At 40.0% G+C, this 19812-nt stretch overlaps 1 protein-coding gene across 7 annotated transcripts in view; it reads left to right on the top strand.

Moving 5' to 3' along the window:
* Nucleotides 1–9085, top strand: part of Gabra5 (gamma-aminobutyric acid type A receptor subunit alpha5) — a 99811-nt gene extending 90726 nt beyond the window's left edge. For all 7 annotated transcript variants that reach the window (XM_028894673.2, XM_028894670.2, XM_028894671.2 and 4 more), the window contains one exon: nucleotides 7886–9085. In XM_028894673.2, the coding sequence (XP_028750506.1) occupies nucleotides 7886–8188 (303 nt within the window). In that variant the 3' untranslated portion in view covers nucleotides 8189–9085. The remainder of the gene's footprint in view (nucleotides 1–7885) is intronic.
* The last annotated feature ends 10727 nt before the right edge of the window (nucleotides 9086–19812 follow it).

The following is a 19812-nucleotide window of genomic DNA, read 5'->3' as shown; positions in this document are numbered from 1 at the left end:
GATCCTACAATCCTTCCTCCCCCTCTTGCACAGGATTCCCCAAGCTCTACCTAATGTCCAGTTGTGGGGTCTCCTCATCTCTTTCCGTCAGTTGCTGGATAAAGCCTCTCTGATGACAGATGGACTAGGCATCAATCTATGAGTATAGCAGAATATCACTAGGAGCCATTTCATTGACTCTTGGTTTTTCCATTCATATTTAGGTCTATCCTAGGCCTCGGGTATCCCACCTCTGGGTCCCAGTCCTCAGAGGGGAGATCCCTCTCAGGGTCTCTAGTTGTGCCAGTCATTAGTTGATCACTCCCACAATTCCTGTGCCATTTTTACCCCAGTACATCTTGAAGGCAGGACAAATTGTATGTCTAAGGGTTTGTGGCTCACAGGAAGTTCTACCTGGTTACAGGAGATGGCCAGTTCAGAATCCATAGCCCCTATTGCTAGAAGTCTTAGCTAGGGTCACCCTCATAGATTCCTGGGAGTTTCCACTGCTCTAGGTTTCTAGCTCATCCCAGAGATGTCCCCCAGATTCCAGTTGTCTGTCCCAGTACTCTCTCCCTCTATCCTCCCCAGCATCTAATCTCTCCCATTCCCATCCCCATTTTCCTCCTTCCACAACCCTCCCCCATTCCACTGTCAATCTTGATTTTATTTCCCCTTCACAGTGAAATTCATGTACCCCCCTTAAACCTTCCTTGTTACTTAGCTTCTCTGGGTCTATGGGTTGTAGCATGGTTCTCTTTTACTTTATGGCTAATAGTCACTTATGAGTGAGTGCATACCATGTTTGTTTTTCTGGGTCTGGGTTACTTCACTGAAGATCTTTTCTAGTTCCATCCATTTGCCAGCAAATCTCCTGATGTCATTGTTTTTAACAGATGACTAATATTCTATTATGTAAATGTACCACATTTTCTTTATCCATTTTTTTGGTTGAGGGACATCTAGATTGTTTCAAGTTTCTAGCTATTATAAATAAAGCTGCTACGAACATAGTTTAGTTGTGCAAGTGTCCTTGAGTATGGTGGAGTATTCCTTGGGTATATGCCCAGGATTGGTATAGCTGGGTCTTGAGGTAGATTGATTCTCAGTTTTCTGAGAAACCACCATATTGATTTACAAAGGGGCTATACATGTTTGCACTCCCACCAGCGATGGAGGAGTATTGCCTTGCTCAACATCCTCTCCAGCATGAGCTGTCACTTGGGTTTTTGTGACACTTAGGCATTCTGACAGGTGTGAGATGGAATTTAAGAGTTGTTTTGATTTGCATTTCTCTGGTGGCTAATGATGTTGAACATTTAAGTGTTTCTCAGCCCTTTAAGATTCTTCTGTTGAGAATTTTCTGTTTAGATCTATACCTTGTAGCCAGAAGGTTTCTCTGGTCCCACCTGGCCCCACAGTCCCACAGCCACTTACAAAATAATCACTCAGAGACTTAATATTATTTACAAATTGTATGGCCTGTGGTATACTTTTTGCTAGCTAGCTCTTTTATCTTAAATTAACCCATTTCTATTAATCTGTTTTGCCACAATGGCTGTGGTGTTTCCAGTCTGCTGGCATCTTGCTTCTCCTTTGGTGACTGCTGGCATCTCCCTCTCCTCTCCTTTCTTCTTTCTCTCTGTTTATCTGCTTGGACTTCCAGCCTGCCTCTAAGCTGCCTTACCATAGGCCAATCCAAGGAGAGAGACAATAAAGAGAAAGGTGGAGTGGAAGAGATGCCAGACTGCCATCCTAGGAGCAACATGTAATGGGATGTAGATAAAGCCATGGAACATGTGGAGATATGTAGATTAATAGTTATGGGTTGAGTTAAACTAAAAGAGCTAGCTAACAAGAGGCCTGCCATAAGTCATCCAGTTCATAATTAGTATAAGCCTCTGAGTGATTATTTTATAAGCTGTTGCAGGACTGCAGGGCCAGGTGGGACCTAAGAAAACTTCTGGCTACAGTACCCCATTTGTTAATTAGATTATTTAGTTTATTGATATCTAGTTTCTTGGGTTCTTTACATATTTTCGATATTAGCCCTCTGTCAGATGTGAAGTTGGTGAAAATCTTTTCACATTCTATGAGCTGCCTTTTTGTACTTTTGATGGTGTCCTTTGCCTTGCAGAGACTTTCTCAGTTTCATGAGGTCCCATTTATTAATTATTGATCTCAGTGCCTGTGTAATTGGTATTCTGTTCATGAAGTTTTCTGCTGTGCTGATGTGTTCAAGGCCATTCCCACTTTCTCTTTTATCAGGTTCAGTGCATCTGGTTTTATGCTGAGGTCTTTTATCCACTTGGACTTGAATTTTGTGCAGAGTGATAGATATGAATCTATTTGCACTTATCTACAAGCAGACATCCAGTTAGACCAGCACCATTTGTTGAAGATGCTTTCTTTTTCCATTGTGTAATTTTGGCTTCTTTGTTGAAAAATCAGGTGTCTATAGGTGTGTTGATTTACATCTGGGTCCTCAATTTGATTCCAATGATCAACCTGTCAGTTTTTATGCCAATACATGGGATTTTTATTAATATTACTCTGTAGTACAGATTGAAATCGGGGATACCTCCAGAAGTTGTTCTACTGTACAGTATTGTTTTAGCTATCCTGGGTTTTTTGTTTTTTTTCATATGAAGTTGAGCATTCTTCTTTCAAGGTCTGTAAAGAATTGTGATGGAATTTTAATGGAGTTTGCATTTCTGTTTTGTGGAATAATTTGAGGAGTATTTGTATTAGCTCATCTTTGAAGGTCTGGTAGAATTCTACATTAAAACCATCTGGCCCTGGGCTTTTTTGGGGGGGGCAGGGGAGAGACTTTTACTGATTGCTTCTATTTCCTTGGCAATTATAGGTCTATTGAAATTGTTTATCTGATCTTGATTTAACTTTGGTAAGTAGTATCTATCAAGAAAATTGTCCATTTCTTTTTGATTTTTCAATTTTGTGGAATACAGATTTTTGACGTATGATCTAATGATTCTTTGGATTTCCTCAGCATTTTGTTGTTACATCCCCCTTTTTATTTCTGATTTTGTTAATTTGGATATTCTCTCTCTACCTTTTAGTTAGTTTGGATAAGGATGTGTCTATCTTGTTGATTTTCTCAAAGAATCAACTCGTTTCATTGATTCTTTGTATTGCTCTCTTTCTTTCCATTTTATTTATTTCAACCCTGGGTTCAATTATTTCCTGCTGTATACTCCTCTTGGGTGTGTCTGCTTCTTTTTGTTGTAGAGCTTTCAAGTGTGCTACTAAGTCTCTGATATGAGAATTTTCTAATTTCTTCATGCAGGAGGCACTTAGACATATGAACTTTCCTCTTAGCACCACTTCCATTGTGTTCCATAAATTTGAGTGTTTTGTGCATTCATTTTCATTGAATTATAGGAAGCCTTTCATATCTTTCTTTCTTTCTTCCTTGATCCAGTGGCTATTCAGCAGAGAGTTGTACAGTTTCCATGAGTTTGTAGGATTTCTATTGTTTCTGTTGCTGAAATCCAACTTTAATCCATGGTGCCCTGATAGGATATAGGGGGTTATTTTAATTTCCTCATATCTATTAAGACTTACTTTGTTGCCGGGCGGTGGTGTCGCACGCCTTTAATCCCAGCACTCGGGAGGCAGAGCCAGGCGGATCTCTGTGAGTTCAAGGCCAGCCTGGGCTACCAAGTGAGTTCCAGGAAAGGCGCAAAGCTACACAGAGAAACCCTGTCTCGAAAAACCAAAAAAAAAAAAAAAAAAAAAAAAAAAGACTTACTTTGTGAATGAGTATATGGTCAATTTTGGAGAAGGTTCCATGAGGTGCTGAGAAGAGGTATATTCTTTTTTGTTTGGGTGAAATGTTCTGTAGATATCTGTTAGGTCCATTTGAGTCATAATGTCTGTTAGTTCTGGTGTTTCTCTGTTTAGTTTCTGTCTGGCAACTCTGTCCATTGGTGACAATGGGGTGTTGAAATCTCCTGCTATTAACGTGTGGGGTTCGATGTGTGATTTAAGCTTTAGTAATGCTTCTTTTACAAATATGAGTGCTTTTGTATTTGTGGCATAGGGGTTCAAAATTAAGATATCATCCTGGTGGATTTTCCTTTAATATGTATGAAATACCCTTTCCCATCTGTGTCTTAGTTAGGGTTTCTATTGCAGTGAAGAGATACTCTGACCATAGCAACTCTTATAAAGGAAAACATTTAACTGAGGTGGAAGCTTACAGTTTCAGAGGTTTAGTCAATTATAATGGTGGGGAGCATGGCAGCATACAGGTAGACATGGTGCTGGAGAAGTTGCTACATGTTGATATACAGACAACAGGAAGTAGATGGAGTGTCACAGTGAGTGAAACGAGCAAAAGAGACCTCAAAAACTGCCCCCACAGTGACACACTTCCTCCAACAAGGTCACACCTACTTCAATAAGGCCACACTTCCTAATAGTGCCACTCCCTTTGGGAGTCATTCTCTCTGAAACCACCACAATTGCTTTTGATTAATTTTGGTTTGAAGTCTATTTTGTTAGATATTATGATAACTATACCAGCTTGATTGATAGGTCCCTTTGATTGAAAATTTTTTTTCCAGTCCTTTACTTTGAGGTAATATCTGTCTTTGATGTTTAGATGTGCTTCTTATATTCAGCAGAAGGGTGGGCCCTGCTTTCATATCTATTCTCTTAGTCTTTGTCTTTTTATTGGTGAATTGAGTTATTAATATTGAGATATATTAATGACCACTGATTGTTAATTCCTGTTATTAAGTTGTTGTTGTTGGTGGTGGTAGCATGTGTGTGTGTGTGTGTGTGTGTGTGTGTGTGTGTGTGTGTGTGTGTGTTTCCCTTCTTTGAGTTTTGCTGGTGTAAGATTATTTATTGATTATATTGTCATGGGTATAGTTTACTTCCTTGGGTTGGAGTTTTCCTTCCAGTATCTTCTATAGGGCTGGATTTGTGGATAGATATTGTTTAAATTTATCATTGTCATGAATGTCTTGTTTTCTATGGTGATTGAAGGTTTTGTTTGGTATATTGTCTGGGCAGTATCTGTAATCTCTTAGAGTCTGCAAGACATCTGACTAGGCCTTCTGGCTTTTAGAGTCTCCATTGAGAGGTCAGGTGTAATTCCTATAGGTCTGGCCTTATAATGCTCCTTGGCCTTTTCCCCTTGTAGCTTTTTAATATTCTTTCTTTGTTCTGTATGTTTAGTGGTTTGATTATTATATGATGTGGGGATTCTATTTTCTGATCCAATCTATTTGGTGTTCTGTAACCTTCTTGTACCTTTATAGTCATGTCATTCTTTAGGTTAGGGAAATTTTCTTCTATGATTTTGCTAAACATATTTTCTCTGGTTTTGAGTTGAGATTCTTCTCCTCCTTCTATCTCTATTATTCTTATGTTTGGTGAGTTCATGGTGTTCCAGATTTCCTGGTCATTTTGTGCTAGGAGTTTTTTATATTTAACATTTTTTTGACCAATGAATCTATTTCTTCTGCTGTATCTTCAATGCCTGAGATTCTCTCTTCCATCTCTTGTATTCTGTTGAGTATTTTGTTCCTCAGTTTCTGTTTCCTCTTTGGTTTTCTAGTCTTTGTGGCCTGAATTTCCGGCAACTGGTGTAACCTCTGGTCTAGTTGTCAGTCTCTGTCCAAGTTGGGAGTTGGCCTTCTGGTAGTTAGCTTGGCCTTTGGTGCAGCAGGGGGCCTCTGTTCTGACAGGCCTGCACCTGTTCTGACTTTTGTGGCCTGCACTTGAGCATCTAATGTCTGTTCTGGCTGGTAAGTTTTGTGCATGAGTGGTGGGGAGTCCATATGATTTCCATATGCTCAAAACAACCTAAAAGGAGATCTCAAAAATACAGTGCCAAGTGCAAATTCCTTGATTTGTCGGGTACCACAGTTTGCTGGGTTTCCTGAACCCAAGTTTTGCATAGGCCTGTATCCTTAGGAGGCTCTGAGACAAGACTCATATAGGACAAACAAAAGGTATCAGTTAAAGAAAAGATGGATTAGGTCTAGGTGCTACTGTCTGGAGCCAGGCCAGTAGTAGCTCAGCAGGCATGTAGACACAAACACTCACATAGCTCTACACAGCCAGTAAACAATTGGCTGAACCTTGAGTGGTCAGAGTACGCACAGAAAGGGAGCTACTGCAAGGACTTAGTCTTGATGTAAACAGCCTGGCCTTGATTAGCAAAAAACACCTGGGAATTAGTCTTTACGTATAATCTGTAGGGGCAGCTAGTCTATATTGGACTTGTTCTAAGTTTTTTGCAAAGTATGTCCTGTTCTGTTTCTGTCCCCTTCTCATGCTCATCTGATGGCACCATGGCACAGCAGTGTGGTTGGCTGTCCAGGTCTGTAGGTCCCATAACTTTGATACAACTAACCACAGTTCAAAATGTTTGAGAAAAATATTTTTACTTTTTAAATAAATTTTATTTATTCAGAGCAGTTAGTCACACTAACTAATCCCTAGAAGACTGGCATGAAGCCTACATGATGGTTTTCAGAGGCATGGCCTGCTTCCCTCCCTTCTGCTTCCTGTAGTCTTTAGGAGGTCCCATACTTCTTGCATCTGGCTCAGCACTTGAGTTTCCTTTATTCTCATTTGCACTCCCATTCCCTTCACTCTCTACTTGTTACCTTTTCACATCTTTAGTGGCTGATATAGTCTCCATAACTTGCAATGCTATATTTTACTTAAACTTTATTTAATGAGATGATGTTGTTTTAATAATGAAATTGAACTGAAAAACTCAAAACAGCATTTCATTATGTATATTTTCAAACATACATCAATGTTTAAAATGTTTCTATTTCTGCTGATAACATTTTATTATATTTATATTATATTTATGTTATAACAATCCATATATCAAATATATCTATTCATCCATCCACTTAGCATCCATCCATTCATCCATCATCTACCCATCTGTTCATCCATTTATCATCTGTTTATTTATCTATCTTTCATCCATCATCCATTTTATTTTTAAACATATAAAAATAAACTCTATGCATACTATTAACAAGAGTTCAGTGTAGTTTGCTATTTATTTTATTCTCTTGGAGGAAAATCTACCCAAACTGAAGTACACAAACATTAGGCATATCTTTGTTGAATTCTTGCAAACACACAGTCCTGTGTCCCCCAAAAATCCCTGTCAAACCATTAGCTTCTAGGAAGCTCAACATATCTCTTTCTAAACAGTGTCTGTCCTCACCTCACTAAATGTAACTACAGTTCTAATTTTTCCACATAAAGTTTATTCACTGTTCTAGAATTTTCTATATAATAAAAGACAAAATCAGAACAGTGTGAAGAAGAGTGTTGACAGTTGCTGAATCCAGAATAGTCAGAACTGGAGACAGTACATGTGCCCATCAACAAGAAACAAATAGTTATACATTCTTAAAAGAAATACTACTCAACAATAAAAGGATGGAGTGCTGTTGGAAGCGGCAGTATGGCTGATTCTCAGGAGCCCTTTGTGAGATACGCCTTGCACCAAGGACTATTTACTGTAGCAGCCATTTTTAATCATTCTCCCTTTAATTCTCCTTAGGTCAGTCTTCAGAATGTTTCTTATAGCAAACTACATAGAGTACTCACTCCCCTAGACACACTTAAAGAAATAATTGTTGCTGTGTGGCACCAGAGAGATCTTAATTCAGATTACACTAGGTTCCTGAGAAATACCAAATAGTAATGTCAACAAAGACTCTTGCTCAGCCACATCTATCTGCTGACTCTGAGATTCTAGGCTTGCAAGTTGATGAAAGTCTGCCCTCTGCCAGGACTGAGTTCATGTTCATTTATCTCTTCTGAAGATAGACCATGAGACCTTTAACAAGAGCTGAAAGGTGACATATCTTTATCTTCTTATCATATTTTGCAGAAAAAAGAACGTGAACTCAAACTAAATAAGTCAACAAATGCTTTTACAACTGGGAAGTTGACTCACCCTCCAAACATCCCAAAGGAACAACTGCCAGCAGGGACTGGGAATGCACCTTCAGCCTCAGTGAAACCTTCTGAAGAGAAGACGTCTGAGAGTAAAAAGACATACAACAGCATCAGCAAGATCGACAAAATGTCCCGGATTGTGTTCCCTATCTTGTTTGGCACTTTCAACTTAGTTTACTGGGCAACGTATTTAAATAGAGAGCCTGTGATAAAAGGGGCCACCTCTCCAAAGTAAGCTAGGGAAGACCCAAGCTTCCAGGAAAATACACTCCCAGAGAAATGGAACCAAGGAGAGCCCAAGCTCACAGAGACTGGCTGGGCGCGGTCTTTCAGGAAATTTTGCATGTTTAATAATATGTACAAATAATATTGCCTTGATGTTTCTACGTGTAACTTCAGATATTTCAAAGATGTCCCCTTAACAGATAAAGCAAACAACCTTCTAGAAAAACGGCAGGCAATGACTGACACTCAGATGCTCAGTACCCTAACATCAATAGTTTACAAACAAGATAAGTATATTTTTAACTGTTCCAAGTCTATGATGTTTTTCTACTTCGAATGCCATTTCATACCGTTTTTCCCAGCTGACAAAACATTTTCAGGAATCCCAGTCATGACAACTTGACACCTGCAAAGATCATGGGGTGCACACTGTCCATGAAGAGCAAACTGTGGACATTTAAGTCCAGTACTAATTGCCTTTAACACTTCCTGTTCTGAAATTAGTAAAATACTGCATGAACCGACATTAAGAAATAGAATAAGCAAACATTATGCAGACAAATTTAATGAGAAGCACATAGTGTGTTAGATTAGCAGATCAAATATTTTTCCCCCAGGGGAAAAAATGAACTGATTCAAAGTTAACTTTGATTTTGTGGAAATTTATTTCTACAACCTTAATAACAACTAAGAAAGAAAAGAAACTTAAAACCTTAAAGCCACAAAGTCATGGTTGTTCTTGGCCTCAGCACTCTGCCCACTGTCTCTAGAACGCCAACTCCCTCTGTTGCCGCTTCAGTGCTGAGAAATTGTAATTTTCTGTTCTAATTCCCTGTACATATTTCATGATTGGATTATCGCTCTGTTAGCTTTTGTATATGAATCTTAAATGTTCATTAAAAAAATTTAAAAAAAACGAACTGATCGTATGAGCATATGTCATTTACAATCTAAACTCAATGATTGATTAACTAACTTCCTGAAAATAACATAAAATCTCATATTAACTTGCTTTGCTTAGTGGGTGATTCCCCACTTTTCCAACCTAATTATGCAGAGGAAGGCTTAGCGAGGATACTTCTTGACATGGCAAGTGTAGACAGGTACAGCCAGTACCTCTTCCTGCCACGGATCTCAGTGTGCTTCCCTCAGCAAATTTCTGGTGATTTCTGCAGGCCTGGTGACTACTGGTCCTGTCTCTACACCCTCCACTATTGGTCTTGTCTCTGTACCCTCCCTTATGGGCCTGGTGATAGCTTTGCCTTGGCTTTGTTCCCTTCCTTGTAGATCTGATGACTGCTGGTCCTGGCCATACAACCTACCTCTCTTATGGGCCCAATGATGGCTGCTGATCCTAGCTCTGCACCCGCCTTCAGCTGTTCATGAATAGTCAGACAAAGTAGAACAATTGGTTCACCTACTTACTGTTCAAATATATATCAGCAGGTTGGAAGGAATAGGTCCTGTCCTAAATTTAGAACTCCAGAATTATACCAGAAGAGTTATAACTCTCAAGAAAATCAAAATAATGATTAGGCCTGTTTATACAAGGTAGGTGCCATCCAAATACCCCAACTCCCCTTCTTTATGTGTCTTTTTGTACGTGTGCATGCATACATATGTGTTCACATATGCACACATGTGTTTGTGTATGCCAGTGCCTATGTCTGCTCATGTGCAGACAAGATGGTTTCCTTAGTCACTTTTTCCCTTATTTTTTGAGATAGGTTCTCTCACTGAACCTGGAAGTCACCATGTCAGTGGGACCGGCTGGCCAGCAAGCCCCAGCTATGCTATTTTCTCCACCTTCCCAGGGCTAGTACAACAGGTACACAGGGTTTGTTTTGACATGGGTGCTGAAGTTCAAGCTCAGGTCTTCATGCTTGAGAGGCAAGTGATTTCCTGACTCAGCCATCTCACCAGCCAGCTCCTCCACGCTGCCTCTGCAACTGTACTCAGGATCTCAGAGAAAGGGTGACAGAGAGGTCACCTGAAATGCCATGGAAACCTTTTCCTGCCATATGACGATGACATCTGTAGAATGACATGTTTCCGCTACACCACAACATGGAAGTCCCCCAGGAAAACCAAAGTTAAGGTTCTTTGTGAGATCTGATCTCCCGTTGCTTTTTAGTTCTAGATTGGCATCGTCTCGTTGCTGCTCAGCATCACACTGCAGTTTGGAGACGATGGAGAAGTAATAGTCAAATGTGTACATGTGTTAGCACGCCTTTTGAACCTCCCACTCTCAATAGAAAGGGGCACCTGCCTCACCAGGTTCCAGTAGATATTTTCACGTATAGGTTTTGCACAAAAGTCCTTGCTGAGCTTGTTTGGAGACTGCCCATTTCATCATATGCTGCCAAACCTGTAATCTGATGAATATTTAGCAAAATTAATCACATTTGTTTTCCATTCTCTGATTTTGTGTTGCAGACATTCTCAGAGTTTGTTATTTTTAATGAGAATGTAATAAAGAATCACCTTGGGGAAATGATGACAAGGCAAGCAATAACATCTCTGAAGATAATTATAAATTATATTGCTCTACTTTTAGAGCCAGAATATTTAAATGTGTCTTTTTTCCATCACCACAAATATAAAGAGAGGGTGTTCTGACAATCCACTGCCAATACTTCTTACGTACTTTCTTATGAGTCTAAAGTTCTACCTAGGGCAAGCTTTACCTGAGGTTTACATAAAAGTTTGTGTTTGCATCCTATGATTTTGGTCAGCTGCTTTGGAGTAACTAAAACTGGCCAGCAAATGCACTCTGTTGAAGATGGGGAAGAAGGCTGCAAACCATTTGTTTTTTGACTTGATGCTACCTGAGAAAGTGCGCTCTAGATCTCTCTCATGGGACAAGCTATGGGAAACAGCATCAAATAAGAAATTTCTGCTTTATAAACTGAATACTGCAACTCAAAGGCATAAATCCTTTACCTTAAACAATATGACCAGTTAGATAAAAATGCAGGCCTAGATTTCTGTCTCATGGTTTCTAAGTCTGGGTTCACAACAAAATGAAACTCTTATTCTGTGGATGCTGATTTAGAAACAAATATGACCTAAGACAAAAGTCTTGCTTCTAAGACCTGAACAAATGATTATTTTTTATTATTTTATTGTTATATAAAATTATTATATAAAAATAATAAGTTTATTATTATTTTAGCATGCCTTAGTTTTTTTCCTACTGAAAACATGCCCTTTATATCTATACTTTCTTTATAAACTCTGCAATTCTGTGATCTCACAAACTTAATGCCCTATGTTAGTGTAGCACTCCTCTCATAATAAAAAGGGAAGGAGGCAAAGAATGATGGAGGGAGGGAAGGAAGGAAGATGGGAAAGAGAGAGAAAGGTAGGAGAGGAGGAGAGAATGGAGAGAGAAAATATGAATGAGCATCACTAAATGAGAGACCAGGTGTCTTTAATTGGAGTCTTTCTTCCAAGGCTCTGTTGTGAATGATTATGGTGATGTCCCAGGAGGGATCTGCCTCAAGGAAAATTACAATGGTAACATTGAGTCTTCAATCTCCACTCTAAGAACTAGTGTCAAAGCAAAAAGAATCTCTTCCTTTCAAAATTGGAAAGTCCACAGTTTTCTCTGCCTTTTAAATATTTAAAAATTAGTCTTAATATCTTTTTTTTTAATAACCGGCAGAAGAGGTAGAGGAAAAATTCTAGGAGTCAGGGAGAATGGAGAACACCAGGAGAACATGGCCCACTGAATCAACTAAGCAAGGCACATATAGGCTCACAGAGACTCAAAAGGCAAGTACAGAGCCTGCAAGGGTCTATACCATGTCCTCTGCATATATATTATGGTTGTGAACTTGGTGTTTTTGTGGGATTCTTAACAGTGGGAGCAGGTGTGTTTTTGACTCTTTTGCCTGCTCTTGGAACACTTTTCCTCATATTGTCTAGCCTCAATATGAGGGCTTTTGCCTTGTCTTGTTGTATCTTACTGTGTTTGGTTAATTTCTCGTGGAGGCCAGCTCCTTTCTGAAGGAAAACAGAAGGAACTGGATCTGGGGGAGTGGGGAGGTAGGGACAGAGCTGGGAGGAGTGGAGGGAAGGAACACTGTGGTTGGGATTCGAGAAGAAGAAGAATCTATTCTCACTAAAAAAAGTAAACAAAACCAAAATAAATAAAATCAACATACAAAACCCAATAGCTTTTATATATACAAATAATGAACTTGATGAGGAACAATTTAGAAAAAAAAATTCCATTCACAATAGCTCAATAAAGAAATTCAAAGTACCGAAGAATAAATCTAAAAAAGGGAAGTGAAGTTGAAGGCCTCTACAATGAATATTCTAGAAACTGAAAATGGAAGTTAAAAAAGAAAATAGTTGATGAAAAGATTGCCCATGCTTCTGGATTGACAGAATCAATATTGTGAAAACAGCTGTATTTTCAAAAGTAATCTACATATTCAGTGCAATCCCCATCAAAATTTTAACGACACTCTTCTCAGAATTAGAATTTTTAATCCAGAAATTAATATTAGAAACACAAAAAGACACAAAAATGGTTGAATTAATCCTAACATAAAAGAGCACAGCTAGAGGCATTGCATTTACGGACCTCAAATCATACTCCAGAGCCATAGTGATGAAAACTGTGGTGCAGCCATAAAAACAGACATATGGACATGTGGGACAGAATAGAGGATCCAATAATGAACATACATAGATATGGTCACTGAGGTTTTCTCACAAAAGTGTCAGAAACATATATTGGAAAAAGTCAAATGTTCAACAAATGGTGTTGGTTGAACTAGTTACCTATCTGTAAAGGAATGATGATAAATACATATCTCTCATTCTGCATAAGAATCAGTTCTAAGTAGATCAAAGACTTTAATTAAAAACCTGAAAAACTGAAGCTGCTACAGCAACGCACAGGAATATACATTCAACATGGAAGCACAGACAAGAACTTTCTGCTATAGCCCAGAGACACGGAGAAGTAGAAATGGTGGCATTTCAAGTCAGTGGCACAAAGTGGCACTTCCCAGTTGTGTGGTGTGTAACCCAGCACTTAAAGAACATACACAAACTTCATATCAGAAACACAAGTGTTAAGAGGAAAATCAAATAGACCTCAGAGTGAATATTGGATGTGTTTTTATCATGTGGGACCATTTTATCATGTGGGGAAAATTTTCTGTCTTCATATCCAGGTGCAATAAGTTGCTGATAAATTTGAGTAGAAAAGTGTAATTAAAAATATGTCTGATAATTTTGTACAGGATTCCTTGTGCTAGCTATTTTTATGTCGAATTGGCACAAGCTATAGTAAGAGAGAACTCAAGAGGAGGGAACTTCAATTCAAAGAATGGTTCCATATGATCCGGCTGTAAGCAAGCCTGTTGAGCATTTTCTCAATTAATGATTGATATGGAAGGGCTCAGCTCATTGTGGGTTGTACCACTCCTGGGTTGGTGGTCCTGGGTTCTCTAAGAAAGCAGGCTGAGCAAGTCATGACGAACAAACAGCACTCTTCCATGGCCTCTGCATCAACTCCTGCCTCCAGGTTCCTACCCTACTTGAGTTCTTGTCCTGACTTCCTTCAGTGATGAACAGTGATGTGGAAGAGTAAGCCAAATAAGCCCTTTCCTCCCCAAGTTACTTTGGTCATGGTGTTTTATCACAGCAATAGTAGCCCTAACTGAGACAATACTGTATTTACATCATTTCCACCCTTCCCTCTCCCCTCCAACTCCTCCTTTGTTCTCCAACTCCCTCTCAGGTAAGATACCAGCACTCTCCATCCTTTCCTTCCTCCATTTGGGTCACTCAAGTCTTTTAGCTATCTGCTTCCTCTCTCTGTGTCTCATTTTGTATAGGATTAGCGAGATTCCAGATCCCTACCTGGGACTCTCTAGCCAGCACATGTAATCCAGAGTCCCAAAGCCCTGGCAGCTGCCTGACTACAACACTTCTGTTACCCTATCCTTGAGACCCAAGACCTGTCCACAGTCCCATGAGAAACCTTGCCCAGGTTCCTTGACCAAACAACTGAAAACACCAGACTGTAGCAAAGAAACAGAAAAACTGGATAGAGTCTATGTCCCCAAATACCCAACAGAGAGGAAATAAAGATCCCAACCTAGTTATGAATTAGGCCCCTCTTGAATATTGTAAACACCTCTGCTTAAAGACCAGAGACATGACCAAAAAATAAAGTCAATCAACTCTTAATGACTTATCAGTTTACAGTGAGCACATCTGTCAACTCCTGTTCTTTTTAGATTGTTATCAACTTGACACAAGCTGGAGTTATCTGGGAAGAGGAACATCAGCAGAACACCTTCATCAGATTAGACTGTAGCCATGTTTGTGGGACATTTTCTTAATTAGTGACTGATGAGGAAGGTCCCAAGTCACTGACAACAGTGACACCTCTGGGCAGGTAATCTTGATGGTACAAGCAAGCAGGCTGAGCAAGTCATGGACAGCAAGCTAAAAAGCAACATTCTCCTACAGCCTCTACTGCAGCTCCTGATTCAGGTTCCCGCCTTCACTTCCTTCCATGACTTCCCATCAAGATGGATTAAAAACTGTAAGCTAAAAATAAACCCTTTGCTTCCCAAAGCAGCTTTGGGTCATGGTCTTTAGTACAGCAATAGAAAGTGAACAAAACCTGTTGTGTAGCAGTTTCCTCTGAAATTGAAACATTAAGACAGGTTGTAAGAAACTCAAATTAGCTTGAGAAAGTCCCTGAAATTGACCAGATTCACTAAGCTCCTTCCTCCAAGATATGTAAACAGAAGATTGCTGAGGGTCACTTTCAGACAAGCCAAGCTACGAAGAAAGACTCTCAGAGCAGCCTGTAATAAGCAGGAACCACCAGAGCTGCTTGAAGAGGCTCAGACAAACTAAGCTGCCTGGAAAGGACACTTTCCAATATGTTAAGCTGCCTTCAGGCTGTACAGTAATCTCTAGGTCTCCAGCTTTTGTGAGCTGTCGCTCAGGCTGGGGTGGGCTTTGGTGATGTAGGTGACTGAGTAATTTCTGATCCTGTGAATAATCACTCACCCATGTTCCTATAAGTAACCCCAATAATACCCATTGGTTCACCAAGGTAGATATTGGTCCAATCATTACTGCTACTTGGGTTTGTTGTAGGTTCCCTTTCTAGGGTAGTAGACTTGTGTTGCATCTCTCCAGAAGTCTGTCACAAAATACAACCCTCATCAGAGAAACTGCTTTTTGCAGTAGATGACAATTAACACAGAGACCCACAAATGGTCGATGTGGAGAGAATATGAGACTGTGGAATGCTTAGCCCTAAAGGAGACCTTTACATTACAACCCTTCCTCCTATATTTCAATATAGGAGTCATTGCAGAAAAAAGGATAGAAACATAGCAAAAGCCAGAGGTGGTGGATGACGATAAGGACACAGTGTTTTCTAGACCAAGTAGAGCAAGTAGATATTTGAATTCACAGCTGCTGAGGTAGCATGCACACAACCTTTACAGGTTCAAGCCAGATAAAACTCCAGCATGGATATGGGAGGTGGACCTCAAGTTCCTGAAGGGCTCTACCAGGCCCAAGCATGGCAAACATGGCACTGGCAGACCCTGCCCTTCCTCCTTCCCTCTGCCTTGCTAAACCATTAGAATACAGTCCTAAAGCTAGCCACCAAGGTCTATTCTTTTATTTGGCCACTTCCTCCTCCTAAGGCTGACAACCAAAGTCCAGCTATCTAAGTATTGAAGTCCAACAATCAAAAGCCCACTTTTGGCTACCCTAATTAACATCACCAGTCAAAATCAACCCATTTGTCCTATCACAGGGTTTCTCCCTTTCCTTTTATAAACAGCCATTTGCCTCTGGGCCATATCTGTCTCCTCTTTACCCAGAGGCAGTCCTTTGTAACTCTGGAGCAAATAAATCTCTGTGTTGAAACTTGGTCTTGGGTGTTTTATGCTGGTGTTAGTCCTTTCATTGATTCTGTAGCTCAGATCTGTCTACAGGACCATCCACCCCACACCTCCCCTCTCCTGTCCCTGTCCCCAAGCCAGGCGTCACACCTTCATAACTTCCAGGGCTTGCCTTCACCAACCAACAATGGCTAACGGGTGAGTTTTCCCTTACACTCCTCAAACAGCAATCAAAAGCCCCCTTTTGGCTACCCTAATATGATTAACCAACTCATCAGAATACAGGGTTTGCCCCTTTCCCATTACAAACAGCTGTTTACCCATAGGCCATATCTGCCTCTTCTCTACTCAGGCAATCCTTTGTCCCTCAGGGGCAAATATCCATTCACCTTTCCTTATTCCCTTCTCCTTCTCCCTCATCATCTAACTTCTATCTCATTCCCTGTCCATTTTCCCTCTAGGACAAAAAAAAAATCTCCTTTGTGTTGAAAACTTAGTCTTGAGATGTCTTATCCCTAACTGGCCCTTTAAGTCTTACCCCTAGGGAAGAAGCTACTGATAACTGAGGGCTGATAGGAGCTGGAGAATCAGTTTTCTCTAAGGGTGTGCTTCCTGGTGGGCTGACTACTTCAGTGAAGGCCACATATACAAGAGCTCATATATGGGCCACAAACATTAACCTTGATGGTTTTAAAAGGAAAAGAGGACACAGGTAGGTTGGGAAGGGGAGATGGATCTGGGAAGAACTGAGGGAGGGGGTGAGTATGATCAAAATGCATTGTCTACAGTTATCAAAGAACTAATAAATACAAGAGAAATAAGTCTGGTAGAATTCTGCTATGGATGCATCTGGACCTGGGCTTTTGTTAGCGGCAAGGGTTTTTTTTTTTTTTTTTTTTTTTTTTTTTTTTTTTTTTTTTTAGTTTTGATCTCCCTATTTGCTAGAAGTTGGCTTAACTTGTTCATCTCCTTTTGGTCTAACTTTGGGAGTTTGGCTGGAACTAAAAATTAATTTCTTTTAGATTTTCAACTTGATGAAATATAGGTTTATGAAGTATTTCCTTATAATATCTGAAATTCCATGATGTATTTTGCAAAATTTTCCTGCTTATGTCTGATTCTGTTCATTTGTGTCAACTTTCTTTTGGTTAACTAGGCAAACGGTTGGGCAATCTTGTTTATCTTCTCAAAGAAGCAGCTCTTAGATTAGTTGACTTCATTTTTTTCCTTTGTTTCTATTTCACTAATTTCTGCTCTGATTTTTATGATTTATTTCTGTCTATGAGACCTGGGTTTGAATTGTTCTTGTTTTTCCAAACTCTTGAGTCATACCATGAAGTCATTTTATTTGTGTTCTTTCTGGTTGCTTAAATGCAGGCACTCAGGGTTACAAATTCCCCCCATAGAACTTCTGCTGCTGTGTGTCCCAGAGGTACGGCTGTGTTTTCATTTAGTTCTGGAAATGTTTTGGTATCTTTTCTTAATTCCTTCTTTGACTCATTTATCACTCAGTAATGAGTTGTTTAATCTCCATAAATTTTAAAAATTACTAAAGGTTTATTTGCTGTTGATTTTGAGTTTCATTGCTCTGTGGCTGGCCAACATATATAGAGATATCTCAGATTTTTTAATTTTTAACAGGTTCAAAGGGTTTGTTTTATGTCCCAATATATGGATTATTTTAGAGAAGCTTCCTTGGGGTGCTTAGTAGATGGATATTCTTTGGTGTTTGGGAGGAATAGTTTGTAGGCTTCTGTTCGGGCCATTTGTTGTGTGAAGCCATTTAATTCTGACGTTTTTATGTTTACTTTTTGTCCTGATAACCTGTCTATTGGAGAAGGTGAAGGGATGCAATTGCCTACTATTGCTGAGTTGTAATTAATCCATGCTTTTAAGCCTAATAGTATGACAGTGTACTTTTTATGAGATTGATATGGTGCCTAAGTTTAGGATAATAATGTCTTCTTGGTAACTGATCCCTGGATACGTGACTTTGTCTCTTCTAATTAGTTTGGATTTGAGGTCTATTTTTAGATATTAACATAACAATACCTGCTTGCTTCCTGGCCCTATTTGCTTGGAACACGTTTTCTCCGTCTTTTACTTCAATGTGGTACATATCTTTAAGGTAAGTGATTTTCTTCTAGATAATGGAAATATGTTTTCTCCGTCTTTTACTTCAATGTGGTACATATCTTTAAGGTAAGTGATTTTCTTATTTTGTCGATCAGTGATTATAGCTTCGTTTATTTATTGCAAAAAAATTTAAGCAAGAAACTCATGATCTCTTCTGAGTGCACAGGGAGGCAACACATGACAAAAGGGGCAACCAACTCACTCCACGGCTAATGTGAAGCAAAGAAAAGGAAGAGACCTGAGCTTCAGGAAGGGCAAATCCTCAAGGACATAAAGCATGCCACTTGGTTCTACCTCTCAAAGGTTCCACCACCTTCCAAGTGCACCAAGCTGAGGCTGTAAGGCTCTTGTTAGCATCTCTGCTTTGTATTTCATTTAATAAACCATTGCTTGCCCACAGGTCATAAAGGCAGTCTGCTGTGCCTTCTGCTGAAAACTTCAGAAGACCATCTCTCTTTTTAAAAATTATTTACTTTATATCCTAACCACAGTTTCCCCTCCCTCTTCTCCTCCTGTTCTCTCCTACCCACCTCTGCCCACCCCTCATCCACTCCTCCTCCATTTCTGTTTAGAAAAGAGCAGGCCTTCCATGGATATCAACAAAACATGGCATATCAAGTTGTAGTAAGACTAAGCACCTCCTGTCATCAAAGCTGGGCTAGGCAACCCAGTGCAAGGAGTAGGGTCCCAAAGCCAACAAAAGAGTTACAGCCCCTGCTCCCACTGTTAAGGGTCTTCTTATGGGACCCTAACAACTGTCACATATATGCAGAGAGCCTTGGTTAGTCTCACGCAGGGTCCCTGGTTGTTGGTTCAGTCTCTGTGAGCCACTATGAGCCCAGGTTAGTTGATTCTGTGGGTTTTCTTATAAAGTGCTTGACCTCTCTGGCTCCTAAAATCCTTCATTCCCTCTTCCACAGGATTCCCCTAGCTGGGCCTAATGTTTGGCTGTGGGTCTCTGCATCTGTTTGCATCAGGTGCTGGATAAAGTCTCTATGATGACAATTGGGCTAGGCAACAATCTTGGAGTAAAGCAGAATATTGTTAGGCATCATTTCATTGACATTTTTTTTTTCTCCAGTCATGTTTGGTTCTATTCTAGGTCTCTGGGCCATTCAACCTCTGGGTCCTGGCACTCCAGGCAGTGTTAGGGGTAGGCTCACTCTCATGTCATGGGTCTCAGGCTGGGCCAGTCATTGAGGATTGGAGTCCTCAATCTCCTTGCTATCCTTATGCCAGAACATCCCATAGGCAGGACAGAATATAGGTCAAAGGTTATGTGGCAGTGTTAGTTGGTGTCCCAATCCCTCTACTGGAAGTCTTGCCTGGTCACAGGAGATGGCCAGGTAAGGCTACCTATCCACTATTGCTAGGATTCTTAACTGGGCTTATTCTTATAGATTTCTGGGAGTTTCCCTTGCACCAAGATTCTACCTGACCCCTAAATACTCCCCCACTTTCTAGTCATCTCTTTTAGTATACTATACCCACACTTCTCCCACCTGATCCCTCATGTACCCATCGCCAACTGCCCCTAGTCCACCCATGAAATCTCTTCAATTTCCCTTTTCTAGGAAGATCTGAGCATCACTCC

The sequence above is a fragment of the Peromyscus leucopus genome, chromosome 1, assembly GCF_004664715.2.
Source record: "Peromyscus leucopus breed LL Stock chromosome 1, UCI_PerLeu_2.1, whole genome shotgun sequence".
Lineage (NCBI taxonomy): Eukaryota > Metazoa > Chordata > Mammalia > Rodentia > Cricetidae > Peromyscus > Peromyscus leucopus.
Note: the sequence above shows the minus strand (reverse complement) of the source record. Positions and strands in the feature narration are given on the sequence as shown.